Source organism: Phyllostomus discolor, chromosome X, assembly GCF_004126475.2.
Source record: "Phyllostomus discolor isolate MPI-MPIP mPhyDis1 chromosome X, mPhyDis1.pri.v3, whole genome shotgun sequence".
In the NCBI taxonomy this organism is placed as follows: domain Eukaryota; kingdom Metazoa; phylum Chordata; class Mammalia; order Chiroptera; family Phyllostomidae; genus Phyllostomus; species Phyllostomus discolor.
Window position 1 is genome coordinate 15,597,777 of NC_050198.1, and position 21,754 is coordinate 15,619,530.

The 21,754-nt window shown below is 44.1% G+C and overlaps 2 protein-coding genes across 2 annotated transcripts; both read left to right on the top strand.

Annotated features, from left to right (window-relative positions):
* The first annotated feature begins 5,319 nt into the window (after positions 1–5,319).
* LOC114505612 (melanoma-associated antigen B2-like) lies at positions 5,320–6,351 on the top strand. Its single transcript, XM_028523429.1, has one exon. It carries the CDS (start codon positions 5,320–5,322, stop codon positions 6,349–6,351), a length of 1,032 nt encoding a protein of 343 aa, XP_028379230.1.
* A 9,827-nt stretch (positions 6,352–16,178) lies between these two features.
* On the top strand, positions 16,179–17,210 carry LOC114505613 (melanoma-associated antigen B2-like). Its single transcript, XM_028523431.1, has one exon. The coding sequence runs from the start codon at positions 16,179–16,181 to the stop codon at positions 17,208–17,210; it is 1,032 nt and encodes a 343-aa protein (XP_028379232.1).
* The last annotated feature ends 4,544 nt before the right edge of the window (positions 17,211–21,754 follow it).

The window sequence follows — 21,754 nt, forward strand, 5'->3', positions numbered from 1 at the left end:
GTTGCAAATATTCTCAAAATGTTAACTTATACTTGAAAGTGTGCAACAAAAGTAAGCATTGATTTGCCGGTGACACACTACTCCACTTTCGAAAACTTACCCTTAAGGCTTACACTCAAGCAGATAAAAACATATACATGTTCATGTATGGATTGATTGAAAAACATGTGGTATATCCACACTGAGTCAGAGCTTCAGCCCGAGTTCCCCTCCTGCAGCTATGGCCAGTTTGCTGTCCAAGGCATGTCCCGCAACTCCTCCCATCCCTAGTGAGGTCTGAGGCAGAGTCTTCACTTTGTGGATAAAGAAAGCAGCCAGTCTTCTAACTACTGAGGAGCCAACACTGGGCTCCTGCAAACACAAGGCATACTCTGTCCTTCTACAGTATGGGGACATTGGAGATTGATCTTTTGTTTTTTCTATTGTATGTGTTGTCCCTTTCAATTGGTGGTTATCTAACCCCGGGACCTATTTAACTCCAGAAATGAGTAATACGGATCACATATGTTTTGTAGATTTGAAAATAGGAATTCTGGTATTCAGTAAAGATGGAAAATTATATGATAATTTCCTGTGATTTAGAACAAGATACCATAACGTAGGAATAATGGTTTTTAAAAAATGCGGAGGGGTTGTTACCACACTGTAAGTCTGTGTTATCAAGAGAATGGAAAAAAATGTAAAACATTTTCAATTATCCCTTTGTTTTCTTCCTTTTAGGTTCTTTGTAAAATTGAAGAGTATGGATGTGGATTAGCTCAGCTAACTGAAAGATATTGGAGAAATTAAATCATAATACAATTGACTTTTTGTACACTTGCTCTTTACAAATCCAAACATTAATTCCGCATCTGCTCTTTGGAAGGCACCATACTATTGGGGATACTATGAAAAATGGACCCTGCCTTCACTGCCCATAGGATTTTAAAGTCTAAGAACAGTTTTCATGTAAAGTAGGTGGTCAACTTCTCCATGATGTCTAGAAAACCAATAAAATTAAGGGGTCAGACACGGGGCCTGAGGTTCCTCATTTCCGGTCTAGGACACATGCTGTTCAGCACCATAGTTAAATACTAAAATAGTGAAGTTGTGACATGGGAAGTGATGTGAAGGACACAGCAGAGTGGGCTACATGAGGCTGAGATCATGGTGGGAAGGAGCCAGACCCTCAGATAATGGGTCTCACAGTTGAAAGACTTACACCTGGAATGACAAGCTACCCTTACCAGTTCTGTTGGAATTTTCATACTGGGCATTATTTTTTCTTTTTTATCTTTTAAATCTTTTTTTCTTGTAGAATTACAGTTGTCTTAATATTCCCTCTGTTACTCTCCTCTGTCCCACCCACACTCCTACCCCCTCAGTCAGTCCCCAGCCTGTTCTCCATTACCGTGGATCTTTTCTACATGTACCTTGGCTAGAGGCTCCCCTTTCTCTCGCCTGGTCTCCCTCCCTCACTCCCCTCTGCTCACTGACAGATTGTTCCTTATTCCCACATCCCTGGTTCTATTTTGCTTGTTCATTTGTTTTGGAATCATGAGTAGACCAGAGAGAACCTCCACATGGGACAGGGACAGGATACATCCTGTGCTCCTATCCCTCTGCACGTGACCACAGTGCACAGGCAAGTATGCACTTCAACACCAGGGAGGATCTGTGAAGTAAGGGAGATGGTGTGTGATGGAAACTCAGGAGCCATCAGGTTGGCACCCTTTGCAGTGTATTGTACTAGAGTGCCACATATTTGCTGATACCTACTGAATACTTTTTATTCTTTTAAGATGAGTGATATTTTCTGAGGTGGAAATAGTCATAATCACAGACATAACAAATATCGTGCAAAATCTCAATGAATTCCAGGCACTGTGCACATTTTCACACACACTGAACACAATCCATGAACCTACCAGAGAGGGCTTTAAAACACCTCATGACAAATGCAGAACCTGAGACTCATACACAGCAAATAAGGGACAGCACTGAGACTGGGACCCCTAGACTGCATTTGTCCAGAGCTTCCAGGAGAGCACTCTTTCCAGCTGACCACAAGTCAGTTAATTCACTTATGTCTACTACCCCAAAGCACAGCTCAAGTGATAAAACAGAGGACCTTGTGACCAAAACACTGGATGGACTACATAACAAGAGCAGTTAGAATATCCACATAAACAAGAGATATGAATAAAGGAGACATGGCACTTAGTGCTAGTATGATCAGCTACATATGCAACATCAGATAGTGTCAAAACATCAGTCAGGGATCACACACATCAGGCTCCATCCTTCTATGCTCCCTAAGCCAGGCTCATGAAAAGAAAGAATGTATCAGCTTTCTTTTCTCGGACAGCACAGCACATGGGCTCTGATACGAGCTGCAGTTTCCTAATGTTACATCACTCATGGAGGGAACCCATTTTCTGCACCTTTGCAGGAAGTAGAATATACAAGTACTGGGAGGGAGGTGTCACCACCCAGGAAGCCATTAATCAAAAGACAGGTGCCAAGATGAGGACTCCCATGACTGAGGAATGAGAAAACAATCACACCAAATTAAGTGTATTAAAGAAAATTGTAAGGAGGGTATCTCAGTTTCATAGGAGTCCAAGGCTCTGACAGATATTCTGAGGATCCTGCCTGGGAAGAGTAGAGACAATCAGCCAGAATACTAAGTCCTAGAGTCGAACCCTCATTGTCTCACCTTGGAGGCCTCCGACGACAATGATCGTATGAGGATGACCTTGATTTCCAACATGGAATTCCCAGAAAAGTGGGATATTAATGTAACATGAGCAGAGTCAAGAAAGCAAAGGCCAAAGTTACAGGACTGTTCATGTGTCAAAGTGAGGACCCCAAAGTGAACTAAGGGTAGAACCCAGAGCATGAAAAGGAGGTCTCACAAAGTCTCCTGTGCTATCATTCCTGGGAAGCCCCTGGCAGAGATATCAGGCCGGACAGCCTCAAGGAGGTCTGCACCTTGGTGTAATGCAGACAATTTTCTTCTGGAAGAAGAAATGACTGGGTCTCTAACAGGAATCCGTCTATATGAGTATCCTGAGTATGATGAGGGGCTGCACCAAAAAAAAAAAAAAAACACAGGGGGGTCACATAAAAACAAGGACTTTCCATGGCCTTGGGGAACCCAGAAGGGCTACCACTGAGTGTCCACGCTTTCCACGGAGGTGGTCTCAGGGAGGGAAGAGCCTTGCTTAACAGGATCCAAGCCCAGTGTTCCAGAGACAAGAATCTCGAACAGAGGCGAGGCAAGTACACTCTGTGCTAAAAGGGAGGATCACCCCGGCAACCCCAGAGCCTGGCTGTGTGCCCACCCTTGGTCTGGCCCGCAAGGCCCAGGGCCCACATCAGAAGCTGTCCACCAAACTGCCACATGGAACTCAGAAAAGTGAGCACTTGGTGTGCAGCCGGGACCACCCATGTCACTAGAGGGACAAGCCGAGACTCTGACCACACAAAAACACAGACACTGAGTGAGGACTTAGGGCCCACCCACTCCTAAGCAGTGGGGTCCACCATATTTACCCGGGACTTTCAGTTATCAGGCAACCCCGGACAGCCCGCGTCAGTTAGGACCCACCCACTTCCGCCTGGGGCAAGGGCCTTTCCTGGTGCACTCTGCTGGCGCCTTTCCGGCTCAGGCCGGATTCGCAGACTTTGCCTCCCGTCCTGGTGACCACCTACAGTGGGACCTTCGGAAATCCCAGCTCTCCCAGAGCAAAGGTGAGCCCACCCCCCATCCCTTCTCTGTGGTCAAGCTCCGAGAGGCCCGAGGACAGCCATGGGGCTGAATTCAGCCTCGAATGTGTTAGTGAGAAGGCCGTCCCTGCCCTGAGGGTATAGTCTGATTCTGCAGAAGGGCGACATGCAGCAGTGAACTGCTTTCAAGATGAGGGCCTGAGTGCTTAAGAGTCCACCTCTGCCCAGAAAAGTGGGCCACACAGAGCCGCAACCCGGCCCTCACCTCTAGCAGGCTCCAGATGTAGGAAACAGACAATAAACAAAGTAACTTTCTCTCTAGGGTAGCTAAGGGAGACCAGGACTGCACCCACCAGCAACCAAACTCAACAAAGGAAGCCCGGAGAGAGCTCGCAGGCTGAGCTGGGCCCTCATTTCCTCTGACGGTGGTCTCAGGGAAGTGAGGGCCTTGGTTTATTGGACAAAGTCCAAATGAGAAAAGGGGGGCGAGTCCCAGGTGGGATTTAGGGTTGTGGAACTGATGAGGAGCGGGGAGCCCGCCCAGGAAGTAGGGGTCCACCTGAAGTCTCCGGGGCTGTTCTCAGACCTTGAAGATGGGGCATATCGCCATGTTGAGTTGCACTCCCTTCTTCCCAGAGCATCGCTGGGAGGAGACAGATTAGGTCAAAATAGCGATCTCCCGGCATGAGTGGCAGGACTTCACATTATGCCGGGTATCTCAGAAAGACCATTGTGGACTTTGGCGATGTGCTGCACCGTATCAGTGGGGCCCACACAGTGTCCTTTGCATTTTCCGTGCTGGCGGCTCTCTAGCATAGATTTCAGTCTGGAGTGCCCATCTGTCTTCACTAAAGGGAAAAGGGGTAGTGAGAGGGGTGGTCCCATATTATCAAAGGGAAATTGCAACCTAAGGAGGAGACAAATTTAGAATTTGAATTGTGATTCTGTTTGGAACAGCTACCATGGGAAATTCGCTAGCACACAACAGCCCCCACCCACTCCTGGGCGATGTGCTTTGGTTACATAAGGTCCACTTCATATCCTCTTGTTGCGTCTCAGGGAGGTTGCAGTTTCCTATGAGCAGTTCTCCTCCAGGAGTCCACTTGAGGAATATGCAGAGGGCTCAAGCAACCAAGCAACCAACCCCCCAAACAGAGGACATCAAAGCCTCCATCCCTATCTTTAGCTATCAGCCCAGGATAGCTCAGAGATGGGCAGTCAGGTTGAGCTTCCCTGCATTTCTTCATATCAGACCTAAGGGAGCTAAGATCCTTGGTCTGTAAGTCTAGCCACCATTGAAAGAAAAGGCAGAGGTGCCAGTCCTCACAAGGAGGCAAACTGAGCAGCTTGACTGACAACTGATGATACTCACGAACTCAGGAGACAAAGGAGCCAACCAAACTCTGGGCACCGGGTGTCCTCTGACAGGCAGGTAGACTGAGGCTCCATTTGTGGGTCCCAGGGAGTGTTGAGGTGTCAATGTCAGAGTAGCTGAGGGGAATGAGCCTGCCGAAGGTGCTCCCATCCTCTCTTTCTCCATCCACCAGGTGCCCAGATCACCTTTTTGTTGGCCCACACTCTTGTTGGCTTTCCTGAAAATCACCCCTCATGCCTCGTGGTCACAAGAGTAAGCTCCGCGCTCGGGAGAAACGTCGTCAAAACAGAGCTGAGGCACAAAGTCTTAAGAGTGCCGAGGCTGCTACAGGAGAAGATGCAGAGGCTGCTTGCTCCTCCTCTTCAGTTCTGGCAGGTGCACCCTCAAGTGCCACTGGTGCTGGTCCTCTCCAGACACCTTCGAGTGCCCCAGCCACCACCAGTGCCACTGCAGGTGTTTCGTGCAAAAGATCTGCTGGAAAAGCCAAAGGCCGTGTTTGCAAGAGTAAAAGTTCCTCCCAGGCCTCACCTTCCCCGGAAAGCTTTGCCCTAGATATCCTGACCCAGAAGGCCAGTCACTTGGTAGACTATCTTCTGAATCAGTATCAAATGAAGGAGCCCATTAGAAAGACAGACATGCTGAAGATAGTCCACAAATGGTACAGGAAGGACTTTTCTGAGATTCTGAAGATGGCCTCAGACCACATGGATCTGGTGTATGGTCTAGAACTGAAAGAAGTCAAGCCCAATGGTAACTTGTACACCCTCGTGCAAAATGAAGATGCCACCAGTGATGAGAGTGTGAGCAGAGCCTGGACTTTTCCTATCAAAGGGATTCTGATGCCTGTCCTGAGTGTGATCTTCTTGAATGGCAACCGCACCTCTGAGAAGGAGATCTGGGAATTCCTGAATATGATGGGCATCTATGATGGAAAGTCTCACTTCATTTTTGGAGACACCAGGAAGCTTATCACCCAAGATTTGGTGCAGGAAGAATACCTGGTGTACCAGCAGGTGCCCAACAGCGATCCTCCATGCTATGAGTTCCTGTGGGGTCCGAGAGCGCATGCTGAGACCAGCAAGATGAAAATCCTGGAGTTCGTGGCCAAGATGAATGATAGAGTCCCCACTTCCTTCCCAGCCTATTATGCAGAAGCTTTGAAAGATGAGGAAGAGCGAGCCCGAGCTGCACTCAAGGCTAGCAGTCCTTCCAAGGCCGGCGGTGACCCCAGACCTGCATCCAGCCACTACCCGCAGCCTGAGTGACATGGAGATGCAGTGTTCCCTCTTTGGTTGGAAAGGCCTGTTAAGCAGCTTCCTAATGTGCAGAATATCTTGTTAGCCACCTCTGGGGGGCGGGGGGGTGGTATTGCGCATTTTCAAATGGTGTGTTTTTAAGCAGAACATTTCTTTAGATTCAGAATGTAAGTTTAAGAATGATAGGGATCACTCATTTATTGTCATGTAGCAGGTTAGCAGTACGCGTTTTTGTTTTTCAAATACAAATTGTGAATCCTTTAATCATTTTTGTGATCCAGAAGAAGGTAACATGGCTTTAGGGTAGGGATATCTTTAGCAATGTGAAGGGAGTTTACACTAACATAAGAGGCAACAGTAGATGGATATATAGAAGGGTAGATAAACTAAAAGTTGGCTGCTTGCTATAACCTTGTATTCGAATACAGTAGATACAGAATATTCTTTTAGATTCAAGTGTACAACATAGTGATTACACATTTATATAACTTACAAGGCATTCACACCCATGAGTCTACAGCCCATCTGAACCATATGTACTAATTACAATATTATTTACTGTATTAGCTGTGCTGTACCCAGCTGGTCTGTTACAGCCAAGGCAGGGACATAAACTGCATGTCCCATCTGTACATGAATGGGTAAAGAAGATGTGGTACATATATAAAACTGGTCACTTCTCATTTTCCTTACTATATTTAGTCTTTTGTTGTGTAAGTGTAAAGCTGTGTACCTGGATTTGCTTCTGTTTTCAAACATGTTTGATAATATAAATGATAGTGAATCAGACCTCTTGGTTCATGGCTTTTATTTGACACACGCATTAATGGAGCATCAGCTCTTTGGAAGTCTTCGTGCCGGCCCTGGGAGTGTTTAGGCAAAGGAGACCCTGCCTCTGCCCATGTGGTTTGATTGTAGAAGTTGTCATTACCGAAGAGGGTGAGATTCTCTCTACTTCCTAAGGAACAAGTGAAAAGTAAAGTGGGGCTCGAGGTAGTGGACTACCTAGCCTTCATCGCTAAGCAGAATTTAGTGCCATTGGGAGGACAAGGGGTGACCCAGGGCCAAACCCAGTCGCTTCTGTCACCCTGAGTGAGGTCTTAGGTGGAGTCTTCACATTGTGGTCAGAAATGCCTGTTGCCCAGTATCCCTGATGTGCACAGACACCTCCATGACTCCTATTTTGAGGTAATTTTCATGTGGTGTTCTAGCAACAGAAAGTCTAGGGTCAGAAAGGAAGCCTATGAGTGACAAGGATCTCAGACCTGTTGTGTGTCAGAGTGAGTTTTGGTTTTTCAAATTCACCTTGAGAGTCCTTAAATCACTTTTGTGATCTTGAAGATGACAGCATGGAATTCCATTTGGGCTATGTTTGGTAATGTGGGAAAAACTAAAAAATAGATCTCATGAGAATATAGAGTGGTAGAAAATGTAAAAGTTGGTCAGTTATCGGTTTACCTCACTCCACTCAGTATTCCTTTTAACTTTAGAAGTTACATACCTGGATATCCTCAGATTATTAAAAATGAATGAGTTTAGGGGAAAGTAAACTGATTCAGCCACTATGGAAGACAGTAAAAGATGCCTCCAAAAGTTAAAAATTGAACCTCCGTGTTCTGCAGCCATTTGATTATTGGGTACTTAGGTAAATGGAATCCTTAATGTGAAGGGATAGAAGTATCCCCATGTTCATTGAAACAGTACTCACAGTTGCCACGACATGGAAACAACCTCAGTAAGCATTAATGAATGAATGTGTAAAGGCAGTGTGATACACACACTCACCCACTCAGGGAAGAAGATATATCAATCAGTCATAAAAGGGGATGAATTCCTGGTATTGGTGACTGCACGTGCTTGGTGAAAGAGGGTGAGCTTTTCAGATGGTGCTCTTTCATTAAAACTTTGGAAAGACAGACAAATACTGTGTAGTATCGCTTATAGGTAGAATCTTTAAAACACACACTGATAAGTTAACTCCCAGATTGAAGAGATTGATGTTTGCCCAGGGGGGTGGGTGGTGGGTGAAATTCCTGAAGGTGGCCAAAGATACAAACTTTCTGTTATACAATAAATAGCTCCTGGATATGCAATGTACAGGACGAAAACTAACAGTTAACAATACTGTATTAGATGTGAGAACATAGACAAGAGGGTATATCTAAATGATCTAATTACATGAAAGGAAATAAGAAGCTGTGGCTGGTGTGGCTCAGGGGAATGAGCTTCAGACCATGAAACAAAGGGCCGTAGTTTTTATTCCCAGTCAGGGCACATGCCTGGGTCACAGGCCAGGGCCCCGGTTGGGGTGCTGAAGAGGCAACCACACATGGATGTTTCTCTCCCTCTCTTTCTCTGCCCCTTTCTGTCTGTATAAATATATAAAATATTTTTTAAAAAGAAGAACAAAGAATCTATACATTATTTTTTCAGTGTACATATTATAATACTTTACTTTTGACAAATTGCCAGTATTTAACACATTCTCCCTACAGACATTTAGTACCTCACAGTTCCATAGGACAGAGGCTGGGTGTGGAGTCACTGGGATCCCTGCTTCAGAAGTCTTACAACTCTGCAATCATTCTTGCTGGTGGCTTTGTTCTCATGTGGAGCTCAGGAGCTCCTTCCAATGCCACACGTTTGGTGGGAACAATCCAGCTACCAGGAATTCAAGCACTAAGGTTCCCATTTGTGAGCATGCTATGGGCTAGAGGTCATTCTCAGGTCTCTCTTAGGTCTTTGCTATGCTGTGCAGCTACTTCCATCTTCAAACCTGGCCAGAAGAACCTCCCTCTCATCCTTTGGATTTCTCTCCCTCAAAAAAGCCCCATCCAATTTAAGGATTCACCTCACTCGGTCTGGCTCCAGAGGATAATCTGCCTATTTTAAGAATATCAGATTTCAGACCTCCATTCCATCTGCCAAATCTCTCATAGCAGCACCTAGATAGTGTTGGATGAATTAACTGGAAGAAGATGTTTGTACACCAGCAGTCAGGAATCCAGGAGGTCATCTTGGAATTCAGACTGCCTGTGTCCTTGAGGTATTTTGGTTATGTTTGTAATTAAGAGCTTCAACCTTTAAAGGTACAGAAAAGGATAAATATTGTTGTTTTGTTTGCCTCACAATAGTTTTAGGGCTGAGGGTGACATGGATGAGACCAGACTGGCCGTGTGTTGATATTGCTGAGGCTGGGAAATGAGTACCTAGAGCACTGGTTACATTATACTGTTACTACTACTGGAAATGTCCTCATTTCTTCATACAAATTATCCAGAACATGTGAAGTAAATCAAAACTACAAAACATTTTTTAAATGTTTTATTTATTTAATTTTGAGAGAATGGAAGGGAGGGAGAGAGTAGGGAGACATCTATGTGTGGTTGGCTCTCATGCGCACCTCACTGGGGACTGGCCAGCAACCCAGGCATGTGCCCTGATTGGGAATCAAACCTGGGACCCTTTGGTTTACTGGCCAGCACTCAATCCATGGAGCCACACCAACCAGAGCCAAAACATCCAAAATTTTAAATAAAACAAGTATAACATCATAATATAAGCTAATTGAAAGTAGCTCAGAATTACTTAATTATTATTATATTATGTAAGAATATTACTTATTTCCCACATTACTTAAGATCATTGTTGCAAATATTCTCAAAATGTTAACTTATACTTGAAAATATGCAACAAAAGTAAACGTTGATTTGCCGGTGACACACTACTCCACTTTCGAAAACTTACCCTTAAGGCTTACACTCAAGCAGATAAAAACATATACATGTTCATGTATGGATTGATTGAAAAACATGTGGTATATCCACACTGAATCAGAGCTTCAGCCCGGGTTCCCCTACTGCAGCTATGGCCAGTTTGCTGTCCAAGGCATGTCCCGCAACTCCTCCCATCCCTAGTGAGGCCTGAGACAGAGTCTTCGCTTTGTGGTTGAAGAAAGCAGCCAGTCTTCTAACTACTGAGGAGCCAACACTGGGCTCCTGCAAACACAGGGCATACTCTGTCCTTCTACAGTATGGGGACATTGGAGATTGATCTTTTGGTTTTTTTCTATAGTAAATGTTCTTCCTTTAAATTAGTGGCTATTTAGCTCCAGTACCGAAGATTATGAGTAACCTGCTCACACACTTATTGGAGACTAGCCAGTTGAAAAAATAGGAATTCTGGTATTGTGTAAAAATTGAAAGCCATTGCATCATTTTCTGTGATTTAAACCCAGATACTACAATATTGAAAAAAGGAATTAAAAAAAACAAAGAGGATGAGGGGTTGTTACCACACTGTAAGCCTGCATTATCAGGAGAATGGGAAAAAAATGTAAAACGTTTTCAATTCTTCCTTTGTTTTCTTCCTTTTAGGTTCTTTGTAACTTTGAGGTACACGCAAGTGGATTAGCTCAGCTAACTGAAAGATATTAGAGAAATTATATCATAGTACAATTGACTTCTTGTACACTTGCTGTTTACAAACCTAAACACTAATTCTGCATCTGCTCTTTGGAAGGCACCATACTATTGGGGATACTATGAGAAATTGACCCTGCCTTCTCTGCCCATAGGATTTTAAAGTCTAAGAACAGTTTTCATGTAAAGTAGGTGGTCAAATTCTCCATGACGTCTTGAAGACCAGTAAAATTAAGGGGTCAGAAATGGGGCCTGAGGTTCCTGATTTCTGGTCTAGTAGAGCAGCCATTCAGCACTGCAGTTAAACATTAAGAAAGTGAAATTCATGCAGTGGGTGGTAATGTGAAGGTCACAGCAGGGTGGGCTAGATGAGGCTGTGATCATGGTAGGAAGGGGCCAGGCCCCCAGATAAAGGGTCTCAGAATTGAAAGGCTTACACCTGGAATGACAAGCTACGCTTACCAGTTCTTTTGGAATTTCCTTACTAGCCAATATACTTTCTTTTTTTAATTTTAAAGCTTTTTCTTATTGTTGTAGAATTACAGTTGTCCCCATATCCCTACTGTTGCTCTCCTCTGTCCCACCCACTCCCCTAACCCCTCAGCCAATTCCCAGCCTGTTGTCCATTACCGTGGATCCTTTCTACATGTACCTTGGCTAGAGGCTCCCCTTTCTCTCGCCTGGTCTCCCTCCCTCACTCCCCTCTGCTCACTGACAGATTGTTCCCAATGCCCACATCCCTGGTTCTATTTTGCTTGCTCATTTGTTTCGGAATCATGAGTAGACCAGAGAGAACCTCCACATGGGACAGGGACAGGATACATCCTGTGCTCCTATCCCTCTGCACGTGACCACAGTGCACAGACCAGTATGCACTTCAACACCAGGGAGGATCTGTGAAGTAAGGGAGATGGTGTGTGATGGAAACTCAGGAGCCATCAGGTTGGCACCCTTTGCAGTGTGTTGTACTAGAGTGCCACATATTTGCTGATATCTACTGAATATTTTTTATTCCTTTAAGATGAGTGATATTTTCTGAGGTGGAAATAGTCATAATCACAGACATAACAAATATTGTGCAAAATCTCAATGAATTCCAGGCACTGTGCACATTTTCACACACACTGAACACAATCCGTGAACCTACCAGAGAGGGCTTTAAAACACCTCATGACAAATGCAGAACCTGAGACCCATACACAGCAAATAAGGGACAGCACTGAGACTGGGACCCCTAGACTGCATTTGTCCAGAGCTTCCAGGAGAGCACTCTTTCCAGCTGACCACAAGTCAGTTAATTCACTTATGTCTACTACCCCAAAGCACAGCTCAAGTGATAAAACAGAGGACCTTGTGACCAAAACACTGGATGGACTACATAACAAGAGCAGTTAGAATATCCACATAAACAAGAGATATGAATAAAGGAGACATGGCACTTAGTGCCAGTATGATCCGCTACATATGCAACATCAGATAGTGTCAAAACATCAGTCAGGGATCACACACATCAGGCTCCATCCTTCTATGCTCCCTAAGCCAGGCTCATGAAAAGAAAGAATGTATCAGCTTTCTTTTCTCGGACAGCACAGCACATGGGCTCTGATATGTGCTGCAGTTTCCTAATGCTACATCACTCATGGAGGGGACCCATTTTCTGCACCTTTGCAGGAAGTAGAATATACAAGTACTGGGAGGGAGGTGTCACCACACAGGAAGCCATTAATCAAAAGACAGGTGCCAAGATGAGGGCTCCCATGACTGAGGAGTGAGAAAGCAATCACACCAAATTAAGTGTATTAAAGAAAATTGTAAGGAGGGTATCTCAGTTTCATAGGAGTCCAAGGCTCTGACAAATATAATGAGGATCCTGCCTGGGAAGAGTAGAGGGAATCAGCCAGGACACTAAGTCCTGGAGTTGCACCTTCATTTGCCTCTCCTTAGAGGCCTTGAAGGACCATGATCGTATGAGGATGACCTTGATTTCCAACATGGAATTCCCAGAAAAGTGGGATATTAATGTAACATGAGCAGAGTCAGGAAAGCAAAGGCCAAAGTTGCAGGACTGTTCATCTGTGAAAGTAAGGACCCTGAAGTGGACTAACAGTACCACGTAGAGCATGAAAGGAGGTCTCACAAAATTGGTGCTGTGATCTCGGGGAAGTCCTGGGCAGAGATGTCAGGCTGATTCAAGTCTGGGAAGTCTCAGGAATCTGAGGGCCTCAGTGTAAAGTAGGCGGGTTTCGTATGGCAAAGGGCATAATGGGGTCTCTAACAGGAATCTATCCATGAGGAATAACTGAGTGTTTGAGGGCACCCCCAAAACCAGACGCCACCCCTGAAACCATAGAGTCTACACATGGACCAGGACTTTTCAGGGCCCTGGGGAACACAGAAACGCTACCAGAGTCTCCACGCCTTCCACTAGGTGGTCTCTTGGGAGGAACAGCCTTGCCTAGTAGGATAGACCCCAGAGCTGTAAAGACAGGAGTTTTGCATGTAACCGAGGCAAGGCCAGGACACTGATTGCTATAGGAGAGGATCTGCCCCACAAAGCCAGAGCCTCACTGAGTTCCGCCCCCATCGTCAGAACTGTAAGGCCCAGAGCACACATCAGAAGCTGTCCAACGCAACTGCCATATGGAACTCCTGAAAGTAAGCATTTGATTTGTGGCCAGGACCACCTGGCTCACTAGAGGAACAAGGCGAGGCTCAGAAACACAAAAATGCGGACCATGAGCGAGGGTCTAGGGCCCAGCCACTCCTAAGCAACAGGGTTCCCCAGATCCCAGCGCGGCTCTCAGTTCTCAGGCACCCCAGACAGCCCCGCCAGTTAGGACCCACCCACTATGCTTGGGAATGAGGGCCTTTTCTGGTCCACATGGCCGGCAGCTTTCTGGCGGAGGGCAGATTTGCGGGACTACCCTCGAGTCAAGGTGAGGACACTGAGTGGGAGGTGAAGAAACCAAATTCTCCCAGAGTGAAGGTGAGCCCATCCCCCATCCCTGCCCTTCCGTCGGGCTCTGAGAGGTTCCAGGAGAGCCCTCAGGCTGAATTTGGCCTCGAATGTGTTAGTGAGAGGGCCGTCCTTGCTCTCTGGGAGTAGCCCAATTCCACAGATAGACGATCTGTAGGTCTGAACTGCTTTCAAGATCAGGACCTGAATGCTTAACAGCTGAACTCTATCCTGAAAAATGGGCTGGAAAACAACAGCAACCCAGCGCCCACCTCTTGGAGACTCTGGGCAGAGAAGACAGATAAGGGAAGTATCATCCCTCTAGTGGTAAATGCGGTAGGCAAGGGCTGCACCTACCAACTACCAAACTCAGCAAAGGAGACCCGGGCTGAGCTGCTAGTTTCAGTTAGGCCCTTATTTCCTTCCAAGTGGTCTCAGGGAGGCGGTGGTCTAGCTTTAGAGTAGGAAGCCCAGTTCATAAAAGGGGAGCCAGTGCTAAAGGGGATTGAGGGTTGTGACACTGAGGAGGCTGGGGTACCCTGCGTAGAAAGTAGGAGGCCAATGAAAATCTCAGCCCTGGGAGATTGATTGGGCATGTCACTATGATGAGTTGCACTTCTTCCCAGTGCATCTCAAGGAGGAGACAGATCAGGTCAAATGGGGAAACCTCCCATCATGGGTGGCAGGATTTCATGTTATGCCAGATGTCTCATAGATACCACTGCAGACCTGGTGGTTTGCTGTCCAGTGCCAGTGGGGACACAAAGTATTTTGCCATGTACAATGCTCACGTTTTCGTGGGAAAAGTAAGGATGCATATTATACATGAGTAGTATCAATCCATACCTATGTAGATGTTTTTAATTTATACTGATGCGTTAAAAGTGTAACTCTAGAAAGCAATAAGGATATCTGTATAGAAATAATACCCTGGGATATGATAATATGTTTTGTTTCTATATAAAGAAATAAATAATCAACAAAACAAACAAGCAAAATACAACCAAAGACACTGAAATAGAGAACAGGCTGACAGTGACCAGAGGGGAGAGGGTAGGGAATTTCAGAGGAAAAGAGGAAGGGTTTGCAGGAACAAGTATAAAGGACACATGGCCAAAAACTAAGGGGGTGGAAATGAGAGGGAGGTGGGGAGGGATGGGGGGTGGGCTGGGATGGGAGTAAAAGGCAGAAAATTGTACTTGAACAACAATTAAAATAAAAATGTAAAGAAGTAAAAAATTAAAAAGTAAAACAAAACTTTTTTTGAAAGTTTGGGTGAAAAACATGGGTGTGGATTATACACTTGAGTACATTATACATGGCAAAATATGGTATCCTCCCCATAATCTGTGCTGGCATACCTCAAGGGTAGATTTCAGGCCGTAGTGCCAATCAGTTGCTGCTCAAGGAAAACAGAAAAGTGAGAGGAGTCGTCCCAGATTAGCAGAGAGAGAAATTATGACCACAGCAGGAGTCACATTTAGACCTTGAATTGCAATTCTGTTTGGAACCAATTACCATAGGACTGATTCAGGACTTGCATTCAGGAGCCCCCATCTTGGGTGATAAGCTCTTTGTATTTCTTTACTGGGATAAGGGCATCTTTGATCCCTTTAGTGGGTCTTGGGGAAGTTGGATCTCACTGTGAACAGTTCACTGACAGAGCCCAATTCAGGAATATGAGAGAGGGCTCAGCAACCAATGAACCCTGAATAAAGAGGATATCAGAGCATCCATCCCAAAACTTACCTATCAGCCCAGGATACCTCAGAGATGGGTTGTCAAGTTGAGCTTCCCTGCATTTCTTTATATCAGGTCTAAGGGAGCTGAGATCCTTGGTCTGTTGGTCCAGCCACCAGTTTAAAGAAAGGAGAAATGTTAGCCTTCACAGAGAGCCAAGGTGAGGAGCTTGACTGACAACTGATGATATAAAGGAACTCGGGAAACAAAAGAACCAACGAAATCTCCCGTGGGTGTCCCCTGATTTGCAGGTTGATTGAGGCTCCTCTCCAGTTCCTTCTCCTGAGTCCCAGGGAGTGTTGACATGAAATGTCAGAGTAGTAGAGGGGAAGGTACCCAGGCTCTGGCCAGAGTTTACATGATAATACCAACTATGAACTGAGAGCACCCTACATGTCAGAACAAAGGGGGCTACACTGACATCACCTGGTATCACTTGAGTAAAATCAAGGCAAGGCTGGTAGGATGCAGCATGAGAATCTAAAGGTTCAGTGGTTCTACCTTGGGATTCTTAGCAGACAGACTGACATGGTGAACTGGAACCTTGTGGGATTCTAGTGTGGTGATCTCAATGAAGCCAGCAGAGGCAGCCTTCAATAAAGCCAAGGTGCAATTACCTATTGAAGGTGTTCACATCCTCTCTTTCTCCATCCAGCAGGATCCTAAATCACCTCTCTGTTGGTCTACACTCCTGTCTTCTGTCCTGAACCACAGTCATCATGCCTCGTGGTCACAAGAGTAAGCTGCGCGCTCAGGAGAAACGTCGCCAAAACAGAGCTGAGGCACAAAGTCTTAAGAGTACCGAGGCCGCTACAGGAGAAGATGCAGAGGCCACTTGCTCCTCCTCTTCAGTTCTGGCAGGTGCTCCCTCAAGTGCCACTGGTGCTGGTCCTCTCCAGACACCTTCGAGTGCCCCAGCCACCACTAGTGCCGCTGCAGGTGTTTCATGCAAAAGATCTGCTGGAAAAGCCAAAGGCCATGTTTGGAAAAGCAAAAGTTCCTCTCAGGCCTCACCTTCCCCTGAGAGCTTTGCCCTAGATATCCTGACCCAGAAGGCCAGTCACTTGGTAGACTATCTTCTGAATCAGTATCAAATGAAGGAGGTCATGAGGAAGGCAGACATGCTGAAGATAGTCCACAAATGGTACAGGAAGGACTTTCCTGAGATTCTCAAGAAAGCTTGTGTTCACCTGGATCTGGTCTATGGTCTAGAACTGAAAGAAGGCAAGCCCACTGGTAACTTCTACACCCTTGTTGACAATCAAGGTGACACCAGCGATGGGAATCTGAGCAGAGCCTGGAGATTTCCAATAAGAGGGCTTCTCATGCCTCTCCTGGGCATGATCTTCTTGAATGGCAACCGTGCCTCTGAGGAGGAACTCTGGGAATTCCTGAATGCAATGGGTGTCTATGATGGAATGTGTCACTTCATATTTGGGGAACCCAGGAAGCTTATTGCCCAAGATTTGGTGCAGGAAGAATACCTAGTATACCAGCAGGTGCCCAACAGTGATCCTCCATGCTATGAGTTCCTGTGGGGTCCGAGAGCCCACGCTGAGACCAGCAAGATGAAAATCCTGGAGTTCGTGGCCAAGATGAATGATAAAGGCCCCGATGCCTTCCCAGGCTATTATGAAGAGGCTTTGAAAGATGAGGAAGAGAGAGCCCGAGCTGCACTCAAGGCTAGCAGTCCTTCCAAGGCCAGCGGTGACCCCAGACCCGCATCCAGCCACTACCCGCAGCCTGAGTGACGTGGAGATGCAGTGTTCCCTCTTTGGTTGGAAAGGCCTGTTAAGCAGCTTCCTAATGTGCAGAATATCTTGTTAGCCACCTCTGGGGGGGGTGGTATTGCGCATTTTCAAATGGTATGTTTTTAAGCAGAACGTTTCTTTAGATTCAGAATGTAAGTTTAAGAATGATAGGGATCACTCATTTATTGTCATGTACCAGGTTAGCAGTACGCATTTTTGTTTTTCAAATACAAATTGTGAATCCTTTAATCATTTTTGTGATCCAGAAGAAGGTAACATGGCTTTAGGGTAGGGATATCTTTAGCAATGTGAAGGGAGTTTACACTAATATAATAGGCAATAGTAGATAGATATATAGAAGAGTGGATAGATAAAGTAAAAGTTGGCTGCTTGCTATAACTTTGTATTCAGTTATGATAAATAGAGATTATTTTAGATTCAGGTGTACAGCATAGTGATTAGACATTTATATAACTTACAAGGTGTTCATTCATATGAGTCTACAACCCACCTGAACCATGTAGCTATTACAATATTATTTACTATATTAGCTGTGCTGTACCCAGTTGGGCTGTTACAGCCAAGACAGGGAAACAGACTACATGTGCCATCTGTAGACAAATGGATAAAGATGTGGTACATATATAATATTGGTCATTTCCTGTTTGTCTCACTATATTTAGTCACTTGTTATATAAGTCATAAAGATATGTACCTGGGTTTGCTTCTGTTTTCAAACATGTTTGATAATATAAATGATAGTGAATCAGACCTCTTGGTTCATGGCTTTTATTTGACACACGCATTAATGGAGCATCAGCTCTTTGGAAGTCTTCGTGCCGGCACTGGGAGTGTTTAGGCAAAGGAGACCCTGCCTCTGCCCATGCGGTTTGATTGTAGAAGCTGTCATTACCGAAGAGGGTGAGATTCTCTCTACTTCCTAAGGAACAAGTGAAAAATAAAGTGGGGCTCGAGGTAGTGGACTACCTAGCCTTCATCGCTAAGCAGAATTTAGTGCCATTGGGAGGACAAGGGGTGACCCAGGGCCATACCCAGTCGCTTCTGTCACCCTGAGTGAGGTCTGAGGTGGAGTCTTCACATTGTGGTCAGAAATGCCTGTTGCCCAGTATCCCTGATGTGCACAGACACCTCCCTGACTCCTATTTTGAGGTAATTTTCACGTGGTGTTCTAGCAACAGAAAGTCTATTTAGTGTCAGAATGGAAGCCTATGAGTGACAGGGATCACAGACCTACTGTTCTGTATCAGGTTTAGGAGTGAGAGTTTTGTGTTTTGAAATACACATTGAGAGCCCTTAAATCACTTTTGTGATCCTGAAGAAGACAGCATGGCAAAATTGGCGATGTCCTTGGTAATGTGAAAAAAAATGTTACACTAAAATAGATGCAATCAGAACATGGTGGGGGAGTAAACGATCAATTGCAGGTTTGCCTTGCTCCAGTCTTTTTCTAGTTATAAATTTGTATACCTGGATGTCCTTAGATTATTTAAGAGTGAATGAGGTGAGGGGAATATAAATTGGTGCATCCACTGTGAAAGACAGTATAGAGATTCCTCAAAAAGTTTAAAATTAAACTACCCAATTATCAAGCATTTCCAATATTGAATGTTTATGTAAAGATAATGAAATTATTAATGTGATGGGATGTCTGTGCTCCCATGTTCATTGCAACATTATTTACAAGTTACCAAGACATGGAAGCAACTTAAGTGACCACTGAGGAATAAATGACTAAAGGAAATGTGATGTACACATACACAGAAAGATGCGTCATTCAGCCATAAACAATGAATAAATACTCCCATTTGTGACAACATGTGAAGAACTTGAGGACATGCTAAGTGAAATAAGTGGTACTTTTCAAGGGGTGTCCTTTCAACAGAAACTTTTCAACAGGCAGGGAGAGAAAAATACTATGTGGTATCATGCATATGTGGAATATTCAAAATGCGTACAGAAGTACATGCAAGTGAACTCAGATACAGAGAACAGATTGGTGGTTGCCAGAGGCAGAGGGTGTGGTGTGGAAGGTGGGCACGTGGGTAAAGGTGGTCAAAAGCTACACCCTTCTAGCTATAAAATTGATATGACATGGCATGTCATATACAGGATGAACAGTAATAGTTAACACTCTATTGCATGTGTGAAAGAGTCCAAAAGACATCTTAAAAGTTCTCATTACAAGAAGGAAAAAATCTACATAACATTTTTATGTGTATACTAGTTAACTTCATAACAAATTACAGCAAATTGAATATCTTCAGACCACACACATTTAGTATCTCACAGTTCTATAGGTCAGAATTATGGGCACAGAGAGGCAGGGATCTGTGGATCAAAATCTCCCAGTGCTGCAATGAATGTGTCAGGTAGCTGTGTTCTCATATGGGACTCAGAAGCTCTATCCAATACCATGCACATTTCAGACAGAATTCACTTACAAGAAATCAAAGGACTGAGAAGCCCATTTGCTTGCTAGCAGTCAGCTACGGATCATTCTCAAGGCACTCTTATGTCTTTGCTATGCTATGCAGTGCCTTCCATCTTGAAAGTCAGCAAGGGGAATCTCCCTCTCCTTTGTATTTCTCTCAGAAGGAAAATATTTCTCCCATCTCATATAAGGATTCACCTCATGAGGTCTGACCCATGGAGGATATCCCTAGTTTAAGAATATCAGATTTGGGACCTCAATTAGAACTGTTAAATCCTTCATAGCAGCAGCACATTCCTGTTTGATGAATTAACTGGAAGAAGATGTATGTACACCAGGAGTCAGGAATCCAGGAGGTCATCTTGGAATTCTGCCTGTGTCCTTGAGGTATTGTGGTTATGTTTTTAAAGAGCTTTACCCTTAAAATGATACATAATAGAATAAATACTGTTATTGATGTTTGCCTCACACTAACCAGAGGTCCAAGGAAGGATATAGATGAGACAAGGCTAACTATGTGGTGATTTTGCTGAAGGTGGGAAATGAGCATATGGAGCACTGATTATGTTACTCCCTTATTACTGGCAAACATATAAGTTCTTTACACAAATTATTCCAGAACATGAAAATGGGCACAAAATGTCAAATATTTTATGAAACAAATTCAACAATATGATTTAGGCCAGGTAAAGATAGCTCAAAATTACTTAATTTATTATTATATTATGTAAAAATATCACTTAATTACAAAATTACTTAAGAACATCGATACAAAAATTCTCAAAATGCAAACTTACACAATTTGACAACATAAAAAACTTTACACCTACCTTCAATGACCCAGTCATTTCACATTTTTATGAGTTACCCTGAATAATGCCCATAACAATAGAAAAGTGCATAAATGATTATCAATATATTGATTTAAAAATAATGTATTTACAGTGTCTCCTTTCAAATAACTTTATTTTAATTATTGTTCAAGTACAATTTTCTATCTTTTACTCCCATCCCAGCCCACCCACCCAGCCCTCCCCACCTCCCTCCTATTTTACACTGTCTTCTGTAGCTGTAAAAAGGATGACTATTATCTTTGTACATGGAAGTGGGGTGCTTTCTTATATATACACATAATGTGTGAATTTTGGGCTAATGTCCATGGCACTGTGCCCAGTGCCCTCCCATTTCATTATCAAAAGGTTTTGAGAGATAAAAAAGAGAGAGCTTGAATCAGAGCTGCAGCCAGGGTTCCCCTACTGCTGCCCAGGGCATGTCCCACAACTCCTCTCACCCCTAGTGTGGTCTGAAGCAGAGTCTTCACTTTGTGGTTAAAGGAAGCAGCCACTATTCTAACTAGGGAGGAGCCAACGTGAGGCTCTTGGGAACACAGTGCATAACATCTTTGTGTTCATGTAGTAAATGGGTTAATTGGAAATTTATCTATTTTAAATATTGTTACTTTCCATAGAGGATTACTTAGCTCCAAAATCTAAGTTTATAAGTGTCATGGATCACATGTTAATTGGATATTATTAGGTTGAAAAATACTAATTCTGGTATTCTGTAACAAATAGAAAATCTTTGGATAATTTCCTATCATTCAGAACAAGATAGCATAACATTGGAATATGGATTTTTGTGAAAAAAGAAATTACCTCAGTAAAGTCTGTGTGATCAAGAGATGCAAAAAAAATGTATATATAATGTAATCAATTCTTGGCTTGTTTTATTCCTTCCAGTTTCTTTGTAAAATTGCTGTGTATGGATCTGGATTTGCTGAGTGTATTGAAAATGTGGAAGAAATTAGATAAAAATAAGTATGATGTCTTGTACACCCACTCTTTACATGTCTGAATATTAATTTAACATCTGCTGTTTAAAAGGCTCTTAGTATCTAAGAATGCTAAGAAAAGTAGAGCCTACTTGCACTGCCCCTGGAATTTTAGTCTAAAAGCAGCTTTCATATATAAAACATGGTGAGATACCCCATAGGAATTAAAGAAACAGTTAAATAAAGGGGTCAGAAGCATAGCAAAAGATTACAATGAGGGGTCTAGTGTAGACGCCATCAAGCAAAGCAGGTACAGACTGG